General features: G+C 57.0%; 1 protein-coding gene and 1 long non-coding RNA gene across 5 annotated transcripts in view; one reads left to right on the top strand and one right to left on the bottom strand.

Moving 5' to 3' along the window:
* Positions 1-135: 135 nt before the first annotated feature.
* Positions 136-10,097, bottom strand: LOC103675523. 3 transcript variants are annotated; one of them, XR_005837953.1, is made up of 5 exons: positions 9,877-10,007; positions 6,971-7,016; positions 2,870-4,036; positions 1,358-1,415; positions 136-991 (listed from the first exon to the last, which is right to left on the bottom strand). It is a non-coding gene; the product is annotated as an uncharacterized LOC103675523 (long non-coding RNA). The 3 variants fall into 3 exon arrangements; XR_571868.2 differs by lacking the exons at positions 6,971-7,016; positions 9,877-10,007 and adding an exon at positions 10,026-10,097; XR_571869.2 differs by lacking the exons at positions 1,358-1,415; positions 6,971-7,016; positions 9,877-10,007 and having other exon boundaries at positions 2,870-6,956.
* A 1,182-nt stretch (positions 10,098-11,279) lies between these two features.
* The window catches only part of RARG (retinoic acid receptor gamma), a 21,307-nt gene continuing 9,537 nt past the window's right edge, over positions 11,280-23,049 (top strand). Inside the window, exons 1-2 of one of the 2 annotated variants that reach the window (XM_008704631.2) lie at positions 11,280-11,346; positions 14,725-15,056. In XM_008704631.2, coding sequence (XP_008702853.1) covers positions 14,873-15,056 — 184 coding nt within the window. In that variant the 5' untranslated portion in view covers positions 11,280-11,346; positions 14,725-14,872. Of the gene's footprint in view, positions 11,347-14,724; positions 15,057-21,280; positions 21,677-23,049 lie in introns of those variants that run through there. The other variant, XM_040642527.1, reaches the window with a different exon arrangement.

Here is a 23,049-nt window from a genome sequence, read left to right as displayed (position 1 = left end):
GGTTTTCAGGGAAGGCGGGAGGATGCTTTGGGAATAACTAGGGACCTTGCTCACCAGTGGAGCATCATTTAAAACTTTTATTACGAAAATATTCAAACATACACAAAGATAGAGAGTATAGTTAATTCAGTAATATTAATTTTGTCACTTTATTCCTTCTACTCCGTTTTTTCTGTCCTTTTTTATTTGCCAAAATATTTAAAAGTAAGTATGTCACTTCACTCCATACTTCAACGTGCATCTCTAGGAAATAAGGCCCTTTTCTCACATCTCTCCAAGGCCATTTTACATCTAACAAAATCAATACTGATCCCTTGGCATTGTAAATATCCAATCCATGATTAAAAGGCTCCAATTATCTAAAACTATCTTTTTACAATTGGGTTGTCCAAATCAGGAACCAAACAAGGTCCATGTGCTCCATATAATTGTTGTCCTTTTATTATTATTATTATTATTATTATTATTATTATTATTTCCCCGCCCAGCCATTCACTAGTTGAAGAAATTGGGTCAGATTTCCTCGAAAAGATTCCACATTCTGGATGTGTCTTCTCACTTCCTCCTGTGTCATTTGAACTGTTCCTCCATCCCTGATGTATCCTGTTAAATGGAGTTTAGTTCTAGAGGTTCGATTTGAATCACATTCAGGTTTTTTGTGTATTTGTTCCCTTGTTTGGCAAGAGTGTCTTGTGGGTGGTGTCAAGGGCTTCAGATTACATCACATCAGGAGGTGCACAGCGGGTGGTTGTGCCCCTTCTAGTGATGGTAAGATTCATCAGTGGGTCAGGTGGTGACAGCTTGATTCCTCCATTGTAAAGTTCCCCATCAACCATCGTCTTCGGTTTCATCCATTCATGATTCTTGTTCTGATCAATTATTTCATTAAGGGTTGCAAAATTGTTTTTCAAATTCCATATTCCTTCCACATTAGCTGGAATTCTTCTGTAAATGAGAAGTTTTCTCCACCACTTAGAGCTATTTGGCTACCCTGAAATATATTTATACAGGACAAGCAGTATAAATGCTTAATTCTTTTTTTTCCAAAAAATTTTTAAAAAGTAGTCTCTACACCCAATGTGGGGCTTGAAACTACAACCCCCAAATCAAGAGATGCACACTCCACAGACTGAGCCAGCCACGTGCCCCAGTTCTTTTTCTTTTTAATTGCTAATTTTCAGAATAAGAAGTTGGAAGAAGCATCATTTTAAAAAATTTTGAGCTTAGAACTGAGTAGGGATGGATTGCCTGGATCATGGGTGGGGAAAGGAAGGGCTATTCTGGTAGCTGTGTCCAGCCCTTGCAAACACCAGTGCTTGGGGGCATGTGTGGGACAGACAGACATTGGAGGACTCACGGTTCTGGACCTCGTGCAGCAATGAGACAGGCATGACACAGGCATGGTGTGTGGGTACCTGTAGGACCCGGAAGAGAGAAAGACAGATATGGGGAGGCAGAAAGAGAGATAGGAAGTGAAAAAACAGCTAGACCCAGAAGACAGGGAGGAAGACAAGGACAGAAACGGAAATAGAAATGAAAGAGACGGGGAGTGAAATGCACCAGAAGCACAACAGGATAGAAAAACAGAGAGGGGCAGCTGGCTGGCTCCGCCAGGGGAGCGTGCGACTCTTGACTTCAGGGTCCTGAGTCCGAGCCCCATGTTGGACATAGAGCTTACTTTAAAAAGAGAGAGAGATGTATAAGGTGGATCAAAAGACCAAGAAAGCAAATAGAGATGAAGACACAAACTGAGACAGGGAAGGGGGAAAGGAAAAGACATATATGTTAGGTAGACTTTATATTAGATGGGGAGGGATGCCTGGGTGGCTTAGTCTGTTAAGCCTCTGTCTTTGGCTTAGGTCATGATCCCAGGGTCCTGGGATTGAGTCCCGCATGGGGGGGGGTCCTTGCTCAGCAGGGAGCCTGCTTCTCCCTCTGGTTGTGCTCTCTCTCTCTCAAATACAGAAATAAAATATTTTAAAAAATTAGATGGGGAAATGGGGAGAGATATAGAGGGATAGAGAACAGGGAAAACTGATATAAAGACAAGGTAAGGTGAAGGCGGAATGTCTCAGTGACAGAAACAAGGAAGCAGAAATAGACAGTGATGTAGACAGACGGAAGGAAGGGTAAACAGAAGGCCGCGCAGAGATGGGGAGCAAAGAACAAAAGGTCCCAGAGAAGGAGGCTGAGAAAGAGAGCACTGAAACAGACTAGTGTCAGAGGACTTGAGGAATGTAGAGGAGCGCTTAGGGGCTCTCAGCTTAGGGCCCGGTCCTGGGCAGATACTGGGGCTCTTACTTCCAGCTTCCTCTTGGTTCCTTCTCTAACCCCCCCGCCCCACCCCCAGAAACAGGGGATTCTGACTAGCTATGCGGACGGGATCACTCGGAGCCTGAGTCCAGGGTTCCCAGCTTCCCTTATCCCCATTCCAGATGAGCATGGATGTAGCAGATGGGATTACTGTTGAAAGATTGAGGTCATGAGACTGCGTGAGCACTCAGAGATTTGAAAGACAAGACATCCAGGCAGAGAACGCCAGGTTCCTAGAAGCAAAGGACCATGAAGGATGTCATGATATCCAAGGGGAGGGAAGAGCCAAGAAACCTCTGCTTGGCTTTCTCTTCTGCTCCAAGAGCCACTGACCTTCTTTGCCTGACTCAAGATGAGACGTAAGGGGTCCAGAGACTCTTGGGTCAGTCAGGGAGACGGGTGGAGGTTCAAGGGGCAAGAAGTGGCCCCTGGAGAAAGAATCCCTAGTGCCTCTAGAGGAGGAATGCACCTTATTCACGAAAACGAGGGAGAAGATGAGCCAAGAAGGATCGCCAGCAGAGGCTGACTAGAGGAAGAAAATGGCCAACTTGCTCACCTTCAGCAGCCACGTGGGAGGCTCTGAGAAGCACGCTTTCCATTCCAGAAGTTGCAGAAGAAGAGGTTCTGGACCCAGCGGGAGCATGTCCAGAAACTAACATCAAAGCAGATGCCCCGCTCTCAGGGACTGCGGGGAGGCTGGGGCTCTGAGCAGCCTTCTGCCTCTACCTGTCTGGGCGAGGGGTCTAACTGATCCCTCTCCTCCCTCCAGAGCTTCTGCCTCCCCCCAGAGGAAGCAGCTGGCAGAAGAGCTCCAGGAGACCGCCGATCTCTCAGGAGGGCAAGAGCCCAACTAGACTATCAGACAGTGCCTCTGAGAGGTGCGTTGTCCCCTGAAGCAGCGGCCAGTGGCACCTGGAGGAGCCCCTCGGCCACAGCCACAGCTGTCACTGCAGCCCAGGCAGGAGCTCAGACAGGCGGCTGGGCCTTTGGAGCAAGGGTAAATTGAGCAAGGTGAGGAGTGGCAGCAGGTCAGGTGCGGACCAGCGCATCGGATGCAGGAGCTGTGTGGACAAGTCAAGGGAGGACAGGCAGGGCAGGGAGGACAGGAGCAGGTACAGGGTGGGCCAGGGAGGCTGGGACAGGAGGGGCAGGTGGCTGCATAAGAGGGATAGGCAGTGCAGGAGCAGGTGGGAGGAGGACAGCTAGGGCAGGGGCAAAAACAGGCTGAGGGGGGACAAGACAGACAAGGAGAGGCTGCTGGTGGGCCATGCCCGGTGGGTGGAGGGGGCTGTTGGTGGGTGGTGGCCTTCTTGTTCCGAGGCCCCAAGCGTAGGCCAAGAGAGAAGTCCATTCAGCTGCAGGACCGGCAGGGCTGGGGGTTGGGTGAAGGGAAGGGCAGGGGTGAAGTAGGAAGGGCAGACTGAGAGAGGCAGGGGTGGGGGCAGGATTAAACCTAAGACCCTGCTGAGCCTTTACTGATCCTGCTGGGAGCTCAGACCTCCGCAGCCAGCCCTCCCCTTCCAGGCCTGCCCAGGGATGCTCTCCTGGCATGCTACCCGCGCCACTGAAACTCTCCGGCTGCACCAGAGCAGAACCCGTTGCTCAAATATGACACTGCTTTCAGGCCTCCAGTCCTTTGTTTCCACCGTTCCTTCTGCTCTGCTCCGAATGCTCTTTTTCTTTTCGCTGCCGGGTGAGGTTGTCTCAGCTCTGAAGCCTTCCCCTTTATTCAATCAAAATGTTTTTTCTTGAGCTCCAGGCACCTGCCACCTGCCTGGGTAAGGACCCCTGCCCAGCACGCTCTGGCCCTGATGGCCACTGGCCCTGACAGTCAGAAAGGCTGCTCCCAAGCTCCCAGACAGTCCCCCGAGGGGATTCAGGGAAGCTGCAGCCTCCGCAGAGCTGTCTGAGACAAGGAGCCAGGGATGTTGGCGGGAGCTGGCAGTGGAGGGAGGATGCTTAGGGTTCTGGGGATTTCCAGCCAGGGCAAATCCCAGGTGTGGGGGTGGGGGTGCCCGGCTGTCTCTGGAAGACTGACAACCAGCCTGGACAACTATTATTCGAGGACTTATCACGTATCAGGTAGTGAATAAGGCAGCTAAGTTCCCTCTTTTATAGAGTCCCCATAAAAGTGAGGGGTGGGGCAGGGTGGGGACCAAAACCAAACAAGTAAATAAACAAATACAGGAGCTTATTTCAGAGCATGAGAATGGCAGTGGGAATCCCAGGGTGCCCTGATAACAAGTGGCTCAGAGAGGTGGGCCCACCAGCAGGGGCAGCTAGTCAGCCCCCAAACCGTCAGGTATGACAGCGCTTAAAGGTTTGGGGGAGATACAGTCTGTCAAGCCCCAGCAGACCAGGGGGGAGCTGCCTGAGGCTGAATGCATCCCAGGTGGCTGGGCTATGGAGAAAAACAAAGCTGAGGAGGGGATAAGGAATGTGGGAGGTTGCAATATCAAATTTGGTGGTCTGGGCGCCTGGGTGGCTCAGTCAGTTAAGCGTCCACCTTCAGCTCAGGTCATGATCCCGGGGTCCTGGGACTGAGCTCCTCATAGCCTTGGGCTCCCTGCTCGGCAGGGAGTCTGCTTCTCCCTCTGCCCCTCCCCCTGCTCAGGCTCGTGCTCTTGCTCTCTCTGTCTCAAAGAAATAAATAAAACCTTAAAAAAAAAACAAGGAAATAATTATCACAAAAGTCAGGATGGTGGTTACTTCTTAGGGGAGGGAAGGGATTATAGGAAGAACACATGGGAGCTTCTGGCGTGCAGGAAATACTATTTCTTGACTTGGATGGCAGTTAATTGGGTATTCGGTGGGTTCCAGTTCATTTGTACCCTTTCATAGTGTATTTATATATTCTGTCTAGAAAGAGAAAATAAAGTATCACTTTTCTTTCCTCTGGTCCACGCCGCCTTGTTTAGATCACAAGGCTGGAGTTAGATACTTCCTAGTTCATACACCCATCTTGCCCACCAGATCTTAAGGACAGCAGCCTTCCCTGTATTTCTGGCACCTATCAGTGCCTGGCGTGAGGCAGGGAGTAAAAGTATGCTGAATTGCACTGCATTGAATTTTCCAAGTCTCTCATCCCGTGGAGAGAGGGGCAGCTGCGGAAGAGGAGGAAGCCTGCTGCGGTGAAGAGCGCTCAGGACCACCAGGACCTGGGTTCCCATCTTAGCTTTGCCACTTTGTAGCTGTGTGATTTGGGCAAGTTGCTCAATCAGCTCCCTCTTCGGTGAAATGGGGATGATAACTGCTACCTCTCTGGACTGCCGTGCGGATTAAGGTACACGCCTAGCACAATGCCTGGAACACAGTAGGTGCTCAACAAAGGATAGCTTCCCAACCCCCTGGCCCCAGCCCCACATCTTTTCTTCAAAGGAACCTGCTAGAAGGGGCAGCCAGATATCAAAGATGGCCCCCAAGAGTGGGACATCATCTTTGGGGGAGGGCCCTGAAGCGAAGATGCGTCTGTACTCTGGCAGAGAGCTGGCAGACAGGGAGAGCCAACTGATGCTGAGCGGCTCCCAGGCAGTCGGTGGGAGCTGGCAGGCGAGATAAGACACCAGGGTTCTGGGAGTTTCCATCTTGGGGAAGTCCCAGGTGTGGGTGCGGGGGGTGCCAGGCCGGGCCCCACCCAACACCCTGGCTCCAGGGGATGTGGGCACAGGGAGGAAAGTGGGTCAGAGCAGGGTTGGAACTTAACCCCATTGGTCCCATGACCTCTTTGCCAGCTCCAGAGGTGGCAGAGGCACAAAGAAGCCTGCTCCCTCCTCCAAAGGGCCTTCAATTCCTTTTCCTCAGAAAGGAAGAACCTTGGCACTTTGGTGTCTAGGCAAGAGGAACTGGAAGCCCCCAGTGGACAGAGGAGAGATAACTCTCTAACCCCTGGGTTGAGGTTCTGTACAAAACACTTGTACACCCACCACACGATGACTGGCAGGCGCTTGGAGCTCTCACCTCACACATACTGCAGGCGACTAGACCTGCTCCTAGTTCCAGGGAGTGGGACAGGTCAGGGCTGGATCAGGGAGGAGGAAGGGCACATGGCGGAACAGCTTGGAGGAGAAGGCTTTTCTGTCTGCTGAGGCTCCAGCTAGGCAAACACAGGAATCCCTCACTCTGGGGGATGTGCCAACAACGTGGGGCCTTGTTTTCTGTGTATAATCTGAGGCCTAAGCCTGTGGCTTCCTCTTCCCTATCTGTGCCTCTATTTCCCTTTCCAGAGGAGGAAATGAAGGAGTGGGTGGAATCACTCCAGGGTGGGGTCACCAGGTGTCCCGACGTGCCCCCCCCAGGCTTTGACCATTAGGAGGTGCTTATCATCTCCCCCTTGTAGCATAACAGAATCCAGGTGGGGAACAGGAACAGAGGGACGCTCTTCTTTCTTGGGGGGAGCAGGGTGGCTGGGAGCCAGGACCCTATCCCAGGCCCTTCGCACACATTCTTTGGTTGCCTTCCTTTCTCTCCACGCTCCTCCTCAGTTCCCCCCCACCAAGCCTTTCCTGATCTCCTTGGCTGGGGGGGAAATCCCCCTATTATCCACTCTCATCGTACCTTACGCCTCTGCACACTAGTTATCACTTGGAATTTTGTGGATTATTTGGTAAACATCTGACTCCTCCACCAGATTACGAGCCACAGGCGGCAAGAACCATACCTGGGTATTCCCAGGGTCCAGTACGGTGCTTGGAACACAGTGGATCCTTAAAGATTTGTTGAATTAAGGAAGGGTGCATGTTCAGGGAAGAAACTCCTAGAGTTGTTGAGGCCAGTCCCCAAATCCTGTGTTTCAAAATCAAGGCCTTATTCTCTGTGGGGATCTGGGTGGCACCGAGGCTCCTAAGGACCTTCCACACGCAAATTCATTCACCAGGAAAGCCAACAACCCGGCAAGCGGAGAAGAGGCCTGGTCAAAGGGGTGGAATTGAGCAAGCACCCGGGGCAGGGCTGGCACCGGCCTTGGCACCAGGCAGGCCTGGGGGGAGGAGGTGGGAAAGAAGGGGAGGAAGGGAAAAGAGAAGACACGTGCTGTACAAAACATGTTTTCATCACATTCTCCCTGGGTGCCCTGGCCTCCAAGCTCCGATGGCACTTCCGTGCCTTAATGATGTCCTCGGGGGCTGTAACGTAGCTCCCCCAGCTCCCACAGACATCTGCCAGCCACCTCTGGGCCAGGCGTAAGACGTTCTCCCCAGCACCAGAGTGGGCATGGGATAATTACCCATTCAGTGTCCTCCTGCTGGTGGGGAGAGGGGAGGGTGACCATGAGGGGTGGGGCAAGGAAGCACCGCCGGAGCAGGTGGGTCAGATGTCCTGTCCGTCTGCACAATCTCTCCTTCTGGTCTTTGTGATGAGGGAAGCAAAGGGAGCCTCGTCCGAGGGCCCCCAAGAAATCATTTCTCCAAGTTGCCAGGGTGACCAGTAGAATACCACAAAGAGTAAGGGCTAGAAATAGGGATGACAGAAGGGAAGAAGAAATGAGGGGAGTTCTCTCCACCAGCTTCCAGAGCCGGAGGCCCTCTTCTCAAGTCTCCTCCTGGAATCCCTGGACGGAAGACTGGTTCCATTGCAAGAGGGAGAGAGGAGAAGAATCTGAACCCCTCACCATGCTCCACTTCCCTGATCCCCAGTCTGCTGGCTTTTTGTTTTGACTTCCAAACAGACCCCAGTCATTGGGTCCCAGGGAGGGGCGGGGGCGGAGGCGGGGCAATCCCAAGGGGAGGGGCCGGCACAGGGCCGGTCTTCCTGGGCATCGCCCCCTGGCTGCTGTCCTTGGCTGGGGACGGAGCAGGCCACCAGAAGGGAGGAGCCACAGTTACCAAAGACGGATGGATGGACAAACACCCACCAGAGACAAAGACAGAGGCAGACAGACAGACAAACCAAAACAAAAAGAAGGGCAAAGACAGATGGAATTTTAGACCTGCTGACTCTTTGCAGTCCACCACAAGTGTCTCCCTCCCACCCCGCCGTTTATCGTCCCTGTCCCCATCTGCTACCCCAGCTGCACAGTCCAAGAGCCCTAGCTCTTGGCCTTGGGGACCAGCCTCTGAGCCCCTTTAAGAAGGAGAGGGGGGAAGAGTAGAGAGAGGAGATACCCAGCAGGAAGAGTGTCACGGGGGTGGTGCCTGGTTCTGTGTCAGGATGCCCGGCCAAGGGCCAGGGAGGGAGTGGTGCCCTCGCCCGGTCATGAGGACAGGAGACTCATTCACTGTAAACCAAGTACAGATGTGCTGGGACTGGGACGGGGAGGGGGAATTAGGGCCACATTCACAAACCGCAGTTGGGCCCGCCCTCCTTCCACCAGCCACCAGCATCAGGGCAGGAGGGGTTAACTTTGCAGCCTCCTGGCAGGATCCCTGCCACACAGGCGGGCGCCATCCCACCCCAGCCTGGATGCCTGGGTCCAACTCCCTGACACTTGCCCCTCCCACGCTGCTGAGTGCTGCTCCCAGGGTAACCAAGCAAAGTCAACAGCAGCCAGGCCACCTGGGGACGGGACCCTGGAGTACCTATTCCCAGCTCTTTCCACCCCTGGAGTGAAAGGGAGGGCCTTGTCTGCACCCCCATTGACGTCTCCTGTTCTCCTGAGATAGCCACAGCATGCCCCCTCTTTCCCCCACGCCATCACCTGACTCTGGCTACCAAAAGTGGCCTTTCCTAGGAGGGAGGACACCTGGCCCCCAGAGTGGCAGTGAGGACAGAGCAATTTCTGTACGGAAAACGTGATGACGTGATCTGAAGCCCACGTCCCCAGGGCTGGCCACCGCGGGATTGTTGCTGGGAAAGGTCCTTCGGGTGCGTCTCCCCAGCCCAGTTCAGCCCCTATTACTGCTCCCCTTCTCTCCTTTCTCCCTCCCACCCTTCATCCCTGTGGGAGTGTTTGGGGTCCGCGCACAGAGCCTGGACTTCAGACCCCTTCTTTTCTCTCACTCTGTCTTCAGTAGAATGGAGACAAACCCCCCCCCCCCAGGTTCCCAGTATCGGGCTGAGAGTCTTTGGTGGTCATGTTGAAGTCCGAGAGTGTCAGTCAGACATTGACACTGACCCTGGGTGTGCGCGCAGCGCGCGCGCGCGCACACACACACACACACACACACACACACAGAGTCAACAACATTCGTGGCGCATCTACCAGGCAAGCAGGCGCTGGTTAAGGCAGACACACACCCTCTGCTTGGGCTTTCTCCCTCACACCCAGCCCAAGGCTCCTCCCACTCCCAGCTACAGTTCCTCCTGCCTCCTCACCAGTCTCTCCCCCTCCAGATCCAAGCCCAAAGGTGGGGACAACATTGGCAGCCAGGGACCCAGGCACCCTAAATCCTGAGTTTACTCAAGGCAAGGTGAAAGGAGGAGGTCCTCCAGCCCCGGGGCTTCAGAACCCCCCTCTCCAATCCCACTAGTTAAACCAGTTTGCTCCTGGCACCAAAAGACCACCTGGGATAGGCTAGGGGAAGTAGAGACTACCTTGACCTGCAGGTGAAGGCTAAGCCAAGGGTCAAGCGAGTGGCATTTGCTTCGTACCCCAGCCCCATCACTTCACCCCTGAGATGATGAGGATACAGCTCCCGTTGCCTCCCCTCCGGAGGTAGCAGAGACTGACTTCACTGAACCACACAGCCTGGCCAGAGAACCCAACCAGTCCCCCTAAATGGCAGGAAGGGGAAAAGTGCCAGAGAGAAAGGGTGGCATCATGGGCCCAGGACACTGACCTCTTCTGCCAGCCTTGCCCGGCCTCCTGGGGATGGAGCCACGGAAGCCCAGCAAATGGGAGGGGCAGAGACCCAGGCGTCCTGGGCCGCCCCGCCCAGCCCCCCTCCCACCCACCCCCGCCCCCCAGCCCCAGGGCACCGAAGAGGGAGCCGGGCAGGGGCAGGCGGCAGGGGAGGGAGGAGCGAGGGCGGGAGGGGGAGGAGGGAGCCGGGCTGGGAGGGAGGTGGGGGGGTGGGGAGGGAGAAAAAGAAAGAAAATATTTTCCGTGTCCCCGCCTGCAGAGTCAGTGTGCGGTTTGGGAGAAAATGTGTCGGATATTTTGGGGCGGTCACGTGGGCGGGCGGGCTCGGAGAGGCCCCGGGACAGTCCCAGCCTAGAGCCAGTGCCCCCCCAGAGCCCCCCATTGCCGCGAGCCCCTGACAGTGCGACGCCGCATCCCCGCGACCGCCCGACGCCGGGACCTCGGGGCTCCGCGGCCTCCCTTCCCCCTCCCTCCCCTTCAGGTGAGTCAGGCGGGGAAGCAGGCTCGCCGCCGCCCGCGGACGCCTGGGTCCCCGCCGAGGTGGGCTGGGGGCGGGGGCGCGGGGGAGCGACGCCGCTTGGTCCCTGCCGCAGCTGCTCGGGCGGTCCGGGCGGTCCGCAGGGCTGGAGGGGCTTCCTGCCCGACTTGGGGGTCAGCCCCGATGCGGGAGGGAATGGGGAAGATTTAGACAGGCTGGGGCTGGGCTGACTTCAGCAAGGCTTCATTTCGGTGAATAGTGGGGAGAGCACTTGGGGAAGAGTCTTCAGCCAGGGGGTTTCTAGCCTACTTTTGTGCTTTGGAGTGTGAGGGAACACAGGGGCCCCTCCTGTTGTGGAAGGACCATCAGGCCTCCCCAGGGGAGTCTGAGGGGTGAACTTCTGGTCCAAACTGGTCCAAGTTCCTCCTTCCCCAGTGGAGTGGCCCGGCTTGGACATCAAAAGGGCAAGGAGACATCCAGAGGCAAGTGCTCCCAGCTCTCTGGGTCCCGGAGTTCGCAGAGACAAGTGGATAGGATAGGGGTCTGTGAAGGTTCCTTAAACTGCAGTTCTGTATTCCCTGTCACTTATCCCCAAGCAGGGTGTGAGTCCTGGCTCCCTCCAGCTAAGGATGGGGGCTCCTCAGGAGTATTCATGAGGGGAGCCCAAAGGGAACAAAGGAAGAGCAGAAGATTGGGGCAGGGACCTAGGAGTCCTAGTCTGGGAGCCTCATTGACATGCCTCTCTGTCTCCAGCAGTTACAGCCCAGTCCCCTCAACCTGACCCAGTATGTAGGAGGGAATCTCTGCAGGTGGCCAGAGGGTAAGAGTATGCATGGTTGGGGGGGCAGGGGAGCCTGAGGAAGGGTCTGTAGGGTGAGAAGCTGAGATGACTGTGCCCCTTCAGGGCCCATGTCCAGGGTAGCTGCAAGCCCAGACCTGAGGTCCAAGGCTCCTGCCCTTACTGTCACTCCTCAGATGCTGAGTTTGGGTTGAGGACCACAGGCAATGTCCTATATCCTTGAGGCAAGAAGAGAGAGGAAAGGGGTGGGGGGCAGGAGGCAGTATGTGCAGGGTGCCTGGAGCTTGGGCGTCCCAGATAGACATGGACACACACACACACACACACACACACCACATGCACACATGCGCGTGCACACTGTAGCTTAAAGCCTGGTAGGCAGTACAGGGCACACACCCCCACCCCGGCACACCCCCACCTCTGGCTCAGAAAGCCACCTAACTGGCACCTCCAGTTCCCCCCTCTGCCCCACCCTGCCCGTGCCCTCCATTGCCCACACACATTCCACTGGCATTGCCTGCCTGCCTGCCTCCTGGGCACTGCCCCTCCCTGGGGCCAGTGGGGTGGAGGGAGGGCACCTGGGGATGAGAGGTGGAGACTCAAGGGTCTGGACTCCCCCAAGGGTGGCAGAAGGCCAGGGAAACCCTGGCCACAACCGCCTCCTGGGGAGCAGGCTGGGGGCCCAGGCTAGAGCAGAGGATGCCCGGGTTCTCCGCCCAGGCTGGGGATGGGGTCATGGAAAAAGGTGGTCGTGTTTATACAGAGGGGAGGGGGGCAGCGGGTAGAGAGCAGCCCACAAGAGCAGCTTTGTTCCGGGCTCTAGAGCAGGCAGGGCGGCAGGGAGACGGCCCCCCCCTCCATCTGGCAGCCCCCTTCATCCATGCCCTCCCTCAACTCCACCTCAGCCCTAAGAGAAGCAGCTTTGTGAGGGCCCCTTTCCCCTAGTCAGCCCCACCTCCATCTGAGGTGGCTTCTTGGGAGGCGAGAAGGATTCTCTTCCTTCCACAGGTTCCCCAAAGAACCAAGGCATCTGAGTCCCTAGTGTAGGATTTCCTTTTACTCTCTGTACCACTGTCTTCAATCCCTTGGTCCCTTCCTCTACCCTGGACTTAAGACCCTCCCCTTCCCTTCCCAGCCAGGGCAGAGGAGCCGGGGCTCAGAAATGGATGACCCTCTCTCTCCTTCCCCTCTCCATTCAACTCTCAAGTCCCTTCTCTGAGGCAAAATAGGAGGAAGCCCAAGGAGAGCTGGCTGTCCTTCACTCCTCACAGCTTCATTCCTCAGTAAGGACCAGGAGTCTGAGCATCCTTCTCTGGGACACCGAAGTCCTCCCGCCCCACACTCAGGTCTCTGTTTCCCACCCGTTAAGTCAGAAGCACAGACAGTGAGTGCTGGAGCCAGAGCCCGGGGCCTGGTTGAAGGCAGTCTGAAGATGGGGGGGGGGGGCTCTAGTAGCTTCTCACCCTTGGCATCAGAGGGGTTAATCCACCTGGAATGTGGCCCAGCCTGTTGAGCTATGGCCCAGGGGCCTCTGGGGCCCGGACTCCTGGCTCCACCTGGGCTTAACCAGGGCTGAGGACTTGAGGGAATAGGGGAAGGAAAAGGAGAAGGACCCTGGGGGCTTGGGGCTCAGGCTTTTAGGCCTGGGGAGACACTGGGATGAGGAGTCTGAGGGTACCGGGGATATGGGTGATGCCTCGTTAGGGGCAGGGGTTGCTTCATGCATCAGGACTGAGTAAAGGGTGGTGGTGTTGGGGTCTGAGTTTCTGTAACTTCCAGGACAGTTTACCCTCAGGAGTTTGAAGGCCAAGGTAGATGAGAGATAGAAAAGAAAGAAGGGAAGGAAGGAAGGAAGGAAGGAAGGAAGGAAGGCAGGCAAGCAGAGGTACAAAGATGGAGAGATACTGATCCTAGAAGCAAAGACTGATAGAAAGAGATGCAGAAATGCCTGTCACCTCCCTCTGGACCTGCCACCCCATAGTCTGTATGGGTTTCACTCTCAGTCCTTCTCTGTCCTTCTGCACCTCAATCCATTATGATTCTGGCTGGTAGAGGAGGAACCCAGGCTGGGGTGACTCTCCCTCCCCCTAACACCCCCTAGAGTGGGTGCTTCTGGGGCTCCTGGAAAAGTCAAACTTTCCCTTGTCAGAGCATCAGGAGAGAAACCACCTGCCCAGCCCTAGGATTCCCATTTCCTTTCTCCCTCCTTCCTCTCTCCCTTCTCTGGGCTCAGGTTAAATATCTCCTGGGGCAGGCTACACTTGAGGGAGGGGAGGGTGTAGGGAGGGCTTCCCGGAAGCAGAAGGCTCAGAGAAGACAGAGAAAAGGAGACAGGGAAGTAAAGTAAGGTGAGGACAACGAGAGGAGCTGCTCCCTGGCATCATCCCTGGGCCACAGTGGGCTTCCATCAACATCCGTGGATTTGAAGGAGAGTATGCAAGACAGGTTAGGGAGTGAGGGATAATTGGAGACAGAGATAGAACTGGGAGGGGAAACTGGAAGAGGGAGTGTGGGGGAAGATAGAGACAGAAGGAGATGCTAATTACAAGAGAGGTATGGAGGAAGAGAAGGTACAAAGAGAAATAACGCGAGACCCACATAGCAGGTAATATGTACCCTATATTATCATAAACACTTTACACATGTGAAATCATTTAATCCTTACAACAACCTTATGAAGTAGGCCCTATTATTCCTGACAAGTGAGGAAACTAAATTCAGCAAAGGGAGATGAAGCAACACACCCAAGGTCCAGCTAGTGAGTGGTGGGGATCGATTCAGGTAGCCCGGCTCCAGAGTCAATGTTCCTAATCACAGGACCACAGCTCCTTTCCAGAGAGATGTAGGGCCCCAAAGTTACCACAGAGAAATGTTTGCTCTCCCCAGAGTGGTAGAGAGTTTAGATAGTCTTTTCTTTTTTCTTTTCTTTCTTTTCTTTTTTTTAATTAAGTAAGCTCTACGCCCAACGTGGGGCTTGAACTCACGACGGAGAGTTTGAATCCGGCTCCACCATTTACAGCCTCGTGATCCTAAGCCAGTCAGTCAACTTCAGTTTCCTCCTCTGTGAGATGGGAGTCGTAATTCCTACTTCGCAGGATTGGCCTGAAGGTTAAATCAAGTGTCTAGCCCACTCCCGCTTGCGGTCACTTCTCAGCTTAGGGGTCCTCTCTGCCAGGAGTCCTAAGACCTGAACTAGTTTATGCTTCCCTGGAGGATTTTTTCCCTCCACCTGCATCAACTCCTGCCCTCCCTCCTACCCTGTGGTAGAGGGTCCTGAGCCCGGGCAGTACAAACCTTAGAAACATGGAGGGAAAAGGCTCCAAGTGAGAGAGGGCCATGGGGCTTGGAACCTTCGGGTGATCATTCTCTTATCCCTCCCTTTCCTCTCTTTCTCCCTAGGACTCTTGGAGACCGAGTGGGCAAGCCAGGAAGGGCGGGCACGGAGCCTCCCAGGCTGGGGCAGTGGGCATGGGCGGGGGCTGTGGCTGAAGACCTCCCCCGCCCACTGCAGACCCCAGGGGATTCAGCCTCCGTCACCGCAGCTGCCATGGCCACCAATAAGGAACGACTCTTTGCGGCTGGCGCCCTGGGGCCTGGATCTGGCTACCCAGGGGCTGGCTTCCCCTTTGCCTTCCCAGGGGCTCTCAGGGGGTCTCCACCTTTCGAGATGCTGAGTCCTAGCTTCCGGGGCCTGGGCCAGCCTGACCTCCCCAAGGAGATGGCCTCTCTGTGTGAGTCTCAGGGACCTTGGGGGATGAGGGCAGGGGAAACAGGAGAATATTTAGAGGATGGGTGCTACAGAAAACTGGCACCCTAGTTAGCAAGGTGGGCAGCGTTGGGGGTGTGATGTCATGGAGGAGGGGACGGGGTTGTAGGAGGGGGTTTGAACGTGGAGCAAATGGCATTGTTTGCAAGTGAGAGTTCTCCTGCCCCAAATGCCTAGAATGTCGGGGGGTCCATAGTTGCCTCATGAGTCAACTGGCAGGGCAGAACACTTTGTATGGGCAGCCAAGGGTGGGTCTGGTGAAGTCTGAGGCTTCTGGCTGTGGTGGGTACGGGGGAAGCATCCTGGGGAGTGGAGGGGTCTGGAAGGCCAATCAGCTGACTGTGACGGAGAGGTGAAACTGGTGAATTAGAGGCAGGCAGCACAAAAAGGAAATGAAATAGTGCCAGGTGCCCAAAAATGTGTGGGGTCAGGGAACTGTCCTGTTAGTGCTGGGGAGGGTGGAAACAGCTGCAAAGAAGCCGGCTCTTGCACCGTAAGTAAGGCGGGGAGGTGAGGGGGTGCTCCAGAAGCATCCTCTCCTCCAGCCATGTGGGCTCTGGACTCCTCCCCTCCCTCTAGGTCTGGCATGGTGCCCACATGCTGTGCAGATCCCTACTTGTCCCTCAGGCCTGCCCTCTTTGGGTTAAGCCTTTGAGTGCTGACAGCAGACAGCCTTAGGCCTCTCCTCTTCCCTCTGGATCCTCTTCCCTCCCACTTCGTCATTGGTCTTCTTGACTAAGCCATTACAGGCGTGGGTGCCCAGGAGCCGGAGGGCTGGGCTGCTGGGTTCGGTGGGGCGAAGGGGCAGCATGTGAGCAGGTGTAGAGAATCCTCACCTGGAAAGAAGGGGAGGTGATGGAAGGAGAGGCACAGAGAAGGGCAGAAAACCAGAGACATAGAGACATAGAGGGAGAAAAAAAGACAGACAGATAAAGACATCCTTTACAGGTGCACAGGCTCAGGGAGAGAGGTGGGAGAGAAGGGCCCGGCCTGCAGGAGGGGCACTGAGGGGGTTATGTGTGAAGGGGTGACTAGTTGGGCTGGCAGCTCTAGTGGAAAGAGTGTGCTCATCTGCAGGAGTGCACGCGTGAGTGTGCGCACTTGTGTAGACCACATGCAGTTGTGTATGCAGAGCATGTCCTCGAGGCTCTGCTCATATACAGAATTGCAGTGTGCACAACAAAGAGTCAGTGTGAGGAGGCGATATTTAATAGGGCGGCTGATGGTGTGTCTGGCGTTTGGTGAGACCCGCGGGTGGCATGTGTGTAGACCAATGGGGGATATTTGGGTGGCATGCAGGTGAACAAGAGAGCACAAAGCCCCCCTTTTTGGAAACCTCAGCTGGGCTTCTCCTACCTCATTGACACCCCGTGAATCTGTCCCAGGGCCTGAGGAGGGAGGAAGAAACCACCCTCCCCCCATGAATGTACTACGGAGAATCATACAACTCAATCCCTTGGGACTTGGCTTCCCCAGGTTCTGGGAGAGGCCACTAAGGGAGTGGGAGTAAGGAGGGAGAGGAGAAAAAGAATGATATTGGGGGAGCTGAGAGCCAGTGGCCAAGTCCCCAGGGAAGTTCTCCTATGCCCTGGACACGTTGAGATCAGGTCAGGGATCAAAGCAAGGTCAAGGCAGGAGAAGGGGTCACGCTGGGCTCTATCCAGAAAGGGTGCCCTGAAAGGGGTGGGTGGGGGGGACTGAAAGGAGAAATCCAAGGGAGGAGCCAGAACCAGGGCAGGTAGCTGGGGAGGGTGCGGCTGGCTGCGGGGGACAGGCCTGGGCAGAGAGGTGCTGGTGGGGTGGGGAGGAGGGGAAGGCTTGGGTCCAGACAGCTTGCATGGGAGTGGGGCCTGCAGCACCCAGTGGTAAATGAGAGGGAGGCAGAGGGGAGAGGAGGGGATCCTGGAGTCTGGGAGACCTCCCACAGTGGGAGAGCAGCTGAGGGGTGAAAGAGCATAGTCTCTCATTTCTCTGCCCGTTGTCCCTTTCTGCCTGCGGCCACCCAATGGAGAGGGACTGGAGGCCTAAGTCTGATGCCAAAGCCACACTCACCTTGAGTCTGTGTCTCTCTCTTCACCCTCTCTCTCTTAGTCTATGGGAGGGAGGGTGGTCCATGAAGGAGTCTGGAACTTCTCCCTGAGGCTGCCTCCTGGATCCTACTGCTGGGTCCCTAGCACCTTGGAGACATCCACGTTGAGAAGGGAAATCTTGCTCCACCTCTTGGGGTTCTCCAGGGGCCTGAGTGGGTAAGGCAGGCATCTCAGAACCGTGTGGTGGAGGAGGGAAGGGGAGAGGGGAGGGGGGCATGTGCTGTGGAGGCAAGCACAGGCCTGTGTGCATGGGAAAGCGGAGGGGGGTGTGCGTGTGTGTGTGCGCGTGTGTGTGTATGTGTGTGTGTGCCGGTGTACGTGCTCACACGTGTGCATGAAACCCTGGGGTCTGTGTCTCTGTGTTTATGAACACTGGTGTGTTCTGTTTGCCTTGTCAAGACTACAGGGAACAGAGTGGGATGGGAGGGAAGGGAAACCTTGCGCTCTTTCCCCCCTTGAGGAGATGTCTGTGGTGTTGAGGACCTAGCCCTGTTTATCCTCTGAACTTGGTGACAGTGTCCCTGGGGCAAGGAGCCCAGGCTGCACCACACTAAGTCACATGGAGAAACTGAGGGCAGGCTGGCACAGGAAAAAAAAGCGTTCTACTTAAAAGAAACTGAAAAAGACAGACGCAGAGACCTAAGCGAGGTGACAGAGAACTACACAGGCCAAAAGGCACAGACACAGAGAGAACCCAGACGCTGGGAGAGGACCAGCAGAAGGAGCAGGCGGGTAAGGGTGGCGAGCAGGCGGCAGCGAGGCCTCCTCCAGGAAAAAACCCCATCCGACTGCCTCCTTCCCCTCCCCTCCCCGGTCTCCGCTGCTCAGGCTCCGGCTCCAGCTCCAGGCCTACACAAACGGGGCTTTGATTGCAACAGGAAACCTCTCCGGCGGGGGGAGCTGGGCAAGCCGCCGCCGCTGGGGCCCAGGCTGCACCCCCCTCTCCTGGCCCCCTACCCGGTCCCAACCCCCATCCTGCCCAGCTCCTTCCTTACACCCCTGCTTTGGGCCCCGTCCCTCATTCACACCTCCCTCTCTCTTCTGCTGCCCCCTCCTCAGAGACCCCTCCCCATCGCCCTTCAGGTGGGACTCCTAAGTTAGGACTTGCCCTCGGGGTGGGGCTTCTTGCTTTGAAATGCCCCCTCTTCACCTTTTCGAGGGAAGGTTTTGGAAGAAAAGGAGAATTTAGCATGAGGAATTCAGAGCCACTTATCCTCCAGCCCCATCCAGAAGGTGGCAGGAGGGGGGAAAGGAGGGGTGCATAGGAGTTAGCTGTTCCTTCCTCCACAGCCCCTCGTTGGCCAAACTCATCCTTGCCAGGGTGGTAGAGGCTCTGAGGGGTGACCATGCAAGACTCTGAGTGCTAATGGCCTTGTTAGTGGGGGAGGGGTGCACTTCTCTGCCTCTGGGGTCTTGCTTTTGTGGGGCTCTAGCTTGGGAGTAGTGAACTGTGGTGGTGGTGGTGGTGGTGGTGGTGGTGGTGGTGGTGGGGATCATAGATGGGGAGGGGGGTGAGTCAGGCAGCAGCTCCCCCTCATACTCCCACCAGGCTGGTGGAGAACATCTGGTTCCCATGAAATGCTAGAAGGCTAATGGGTCTAATTGCTGCAATAAGGGCTGGGGGGACTTTGGGGATAAGAGGGGGCACTAGATTCCCCCATCCTCTTACCTTCTCTTCAAGGCTGTACTAAGACTGTCTAGAATTGGGGGGGGGGGTTTGAAGTTGACGGGAAGGGTGGGCCTGGCCAGCTAATGCCTTGTCCTTTATAAGGCCCCCTCTCCCTGCAATGCCTGGGAAGCACACACAGATGGGGTGATGAGGAGTGGGGTGCATCTGGTGAAGAGAAAGGGGGGCTATTGAGGACTCATGACTTCCTGGAGCCCTCCACCTCCCTCCTGTGCCCCACTCCCAACCCCCCTCCCTGTGGCCTGGCCACTTCTGGTTCTAATTACCAACCAGGCAGGCCTGACTTAATTGGGACCTTTCAGATTTCGGAGGAGGAAGGGGGGGACTGACAGCCTGGAGTTGACTAATCAGGGCTCTTTCCCCCTGGTTTTGGGGGTGCTTCCCATTTTATACTTAATTGATTTTTTTTTTACCACCACCCAGATTCTGATTCAGAAATCTGTCGTTCCCCCCTCCTTTTTGTGTGTGTGAGGGGCTGGATTCAGAAATGGGGTATTGGAGGTTGGGGGCAAGAGCAGGGAGCTCACACTGGGTTGGAAAGAACACTGCCTTCCCACTTCATCCCTACTTCAAGCCCCCCAGTCAGCCCTGCCACCCCCGCCGCACCCCTCCCCTACAGCCCCCCTCACATCCACAGCCTGGCCCTTCTTCCCAGCCCTGCCCCCCCTCCGTCCCCGGCCACCACCCCGGCCCCTCCTCCGCGCCCGCCTTCCCTTCCCTGCCCACTCTGGCACCCCTTCCTGCTCTTTATTCTTCCAAACTGGCGCCCCACTCCTGCAGCACCCCGGTGCGCCCCCCACCCGGTACAACAGATTCTTAGAAAAGCGCGCCCCGCCCTGGCCCAGCCACAGCCGCCAGGCGGGGGAAGGGGCCGGCCGGGCGCCTCTCCCGCTCCCCCGACGCTCCCCGTGTGAGCGGCGCTGACAGAGCCGGCTGGGCCGGCCCGCCGGGCGGGCGGGCGGGCGGGCGGCAGGCGGGGCGCGGGGGAGGGGGCGGTTTCCGGGAGTCGCCGCCGCTGGCGCTGTCCCGGGGCCAGGGTCCCCGATTCGGCCGGGCGGCGAGGGCAAACTCTTGACGTGGCCAAACCCCCGCCCCCCTCACCCCCATCTCCGCCGGGCGAGGGCGCTCAGTGCCCGGAAGGGGCTACCGAGGGGACAGCGAGACGGCCCTCGGAGATCTGAAGGGCACTCAGTGTGGCACTGAAGGGGAGAAGGGCCAGTTATTGCCCATGGGGGGGATATGTAATGGCTCTGAGAACAGTTGACGACCGGACCCGCAGTTACAGCCGAGAGGGGCCCTTGGCACTTTGGGGCAACTGGCACGGTAGAAAGCCTGGGGGAGGGGAGTTGGCACTCAGCAGGGCAACTTCATCGGAGGCGCGGGTGGCACCGTAGGGACAGTTTCGGGTGGGAGTTTTGTGCTCAGAAAGTGAAGTCAGGCTCGAGGAAGAGCACTGAGAGAGGCAGTGGAGCGCCTGGGGAGCGTCAGTCGCGGGACGGGGCTGAGGGGACTTGGAGGGAGGCAGCCCGGGACGCGGCGAAGGGAGGACAGCTCGGGCTGGGAGGGGTAGACTCCGGGCTGCGCAGGAGGGGGCGGGGGACTCCGCAGAGGCGCTGGCGACGGCCTGGGCGGGGTGGGGCGGGGCCGGGTCAGGAGGAGGTGAGCGCGCCCGGCCACCCGCCCCGAGGGGGGTTCCCGGAGAGTTCACGGCGGGAGCGCGCTCCGGCCCTTCGACCGGGGGTGGGGAGAACGGGAAGGAAGGAGGAGGCCGCGCGCGCCGAGCCGCAGGAATGTACGGTTCGGCCCCGAAGCGCGCGCGCGGAGGGAGAGGGAGGAGCCAGGCCTGGGAATGGGGGGGTGGAGGTAGTGCAGGTCCCCGAGCTCCGGGGAACTGCCGCGCGCAGGGAACCTCCATGTTCCCCTCTCCCCCGTCTTCCTTGACACCGCTGCCTGTATCGACTTGTGTGCAAAGAGTGTTGGGGAGGGGAGGGGGGAAACTCAAAAGGAAATGTGTGTGCTTGGTTCCTCCACTCCTTTCCCGGTTCCCGACAGGGCACGCGCCGAAGTGCAAATGCGTGCAAAGCCTCGGGGCTGTGGAGACAGAATGCCTAACAGCATTCTCCCGAGCTAGATGTGCTTGCACAAGCGTTTGTGCATCTATGAGTTTATGTGCGTGCAGATATATGCATGCGCCCTATTGCATATTTGCAAATACGTGGTGCCTGCCTAGATACATGCATGCACGGATATGTGTCTAAGCAAGCGCGCGCGCCGGGTGCGAGTATGTGTAGTGTGCGCTCCACTCCCAGCTCTGCTCATCTTAGTGCCCGGCCCCCTTCGCTCTCCAAGCCCCACCCCCCACCCCTCCGGGCTTCGCTTTTACAAAAGGTCTCCCCAGTGTTAGCCGCCGAGGCGCCCAGAGTGAGCCGGACCGCGGCCGATGCGGCAGCCCCGGCTTTGCGCCCCGCCCAGTCCCTTTCCCCTGCTGGGGATCCCCCTCTTCCCCGCCCACCCCTTACCCCCCATGCAGCCTGGCGCCCTATGCTAGCCCTCCCCCTCCCCCCCTCCAGGAGCGGGGCGCCGCCGGGGGAGGAGGGGGAATCGGCTGCGGGTCCTTGGTGTTCCTAGCACCCAGCTTCCCTCCAAGCCGGGTCGCGATGTACGACTGCATGGAAACGTTTGCCCCGGGTCCGCGACGGCTGTACGGGGCGTCCGGGCCCGGGGCCGGCTTGCTGCGCAGAGCCACGGGCAGCTCCTGTTTCGCCGGATTTGAGTCTTTTGCCTGGCCTCAACCCGCCAGTCTGCAATGTAGGTACCAGAGCTCAGGGGTGGGGTGCGGGGTGCAGGAGAGGCAGCGGCTCACTCTTTCCGTGTGTAAAAGGTGGAACTGGGATGCAAGCGGAGATTCTCACCCTCTCTATGTGAGGGGCGGCTGTGTAGGAAAGAGAGGTACTGGCCCTTTAAACGTGGGGACCTCAGCGACTCCTTTGGGTGTGTGCCGTACTGTTTGGAGAGTGTGTGGTTTTTATGGTGGGTGTTTAGCGAGGAGCTGCGGGTGATGCCACTCCAGAATTTCTGGGGATAGGGAGAGACCGAGGGGTTATTGGTAGCTTGTGCCCGCAGGTCCGTGGCCCCGGAGGGATAAGGCACCGAGGACCGTGGGTGGCGTTTGTAGACTCCATGTGGGAAGTTGGGAGCGTAAAAAATATTTGCAGAGCGTGTGAATCCCTGGAGTGTGCAGCGCCTTACGTAGGCGGTGAGGGCGTGAGTGTAGGGGGTCTCTCCACGCCGTGTCGCCCTCCGACAGCGTTGGCAGGTCCGCACGGCCCTTGCGCGGGGATGTTTGTGGCGTGAGGCCGGGAAGGCGTGTGCCCCTGCGTGGCTGCGGGGGCGGTTTTGGAAAGTGTCGTGTTCGAGCGTGCATCCTGTGTGTTCTTCGTGCGGGGTGGACCGGGTTGTGCACACAACAGGCAGAAGGCTGAGCTCTGGCGCCCCTCCCCCACCTTAAAAAGCAACGTTTGGAAATGTGTATAGGCTTGTATGCAGAGAGATGACTTTTTCCTATGGCTTCGACGCACACAACTTCAGTAGGAAGCGAAAAGTTTACGGCAAAGTCTGTTTATGGTGGGGGGTGGCCTGGAGGAGGCAGCGGCAGGGAGAGTAGGACTACTGGCTCCCCAAATATCCATCTTCCCCTCTCTGTGAAATGGGAGATGCCAGGCCTGGGGCCCTGGAACCCCTTTCCAGAGCGGTAATAAAAAGCTGGGGACTGAGAGGCAGTAAAAATGAAGTCCAGATGAGAGGCGGCTTTGAAGCCTGGGCCGAAGTGCCTGGCGGGGGTGGGGTGTGGGGAGGAGCCGGGAGGGGAGCCTCGAACACCCCCCAAATTTACCCGGGGCTGGAAGCGCGCGGGTAGCCCGGTGCGGACGCCGGGGCAAGGGGCTTGGGGGCAGCTGGGAAGGGGCGGGCGGCGGGCGGGGCGGAGGGCGCTGGGGGAGTGCGCGCGCGGGGTCACCGAGCCCCCGCCAACGCGCCTCGCTCCTTGGCACTCGGCTGCGCTGTTTACGAGACTTCGGCTTTTTTTTTTCTTTTTCTTTCCTTTTTTTCTTTACTGTTCTTTTTCCTTTCTTAGTTTCTTTTTTCTTTCTTTTTTTTTCTTCTTTTTTCTTTTTTTTTTTTTT

The sequence above is a fragment of the Ursus maritimus genome, unplaced genomic scaffold (genome assembly GCF_017311325.1).
Source record: "Ursus maritimus isolate PB19 unplaced genomic scaffold, ASM1731132v1 scaffold_26, whole genome shotgun sequence".
Lineage (NCBI taxonomy): Eukaryota > Metazoa > Chordata > Mammalia > Carnivora > Ursidae > Ursus > Ursus maritimus.
This window is presented reverse-complemented; position numbering and strand designations above follow the sequence as displayed.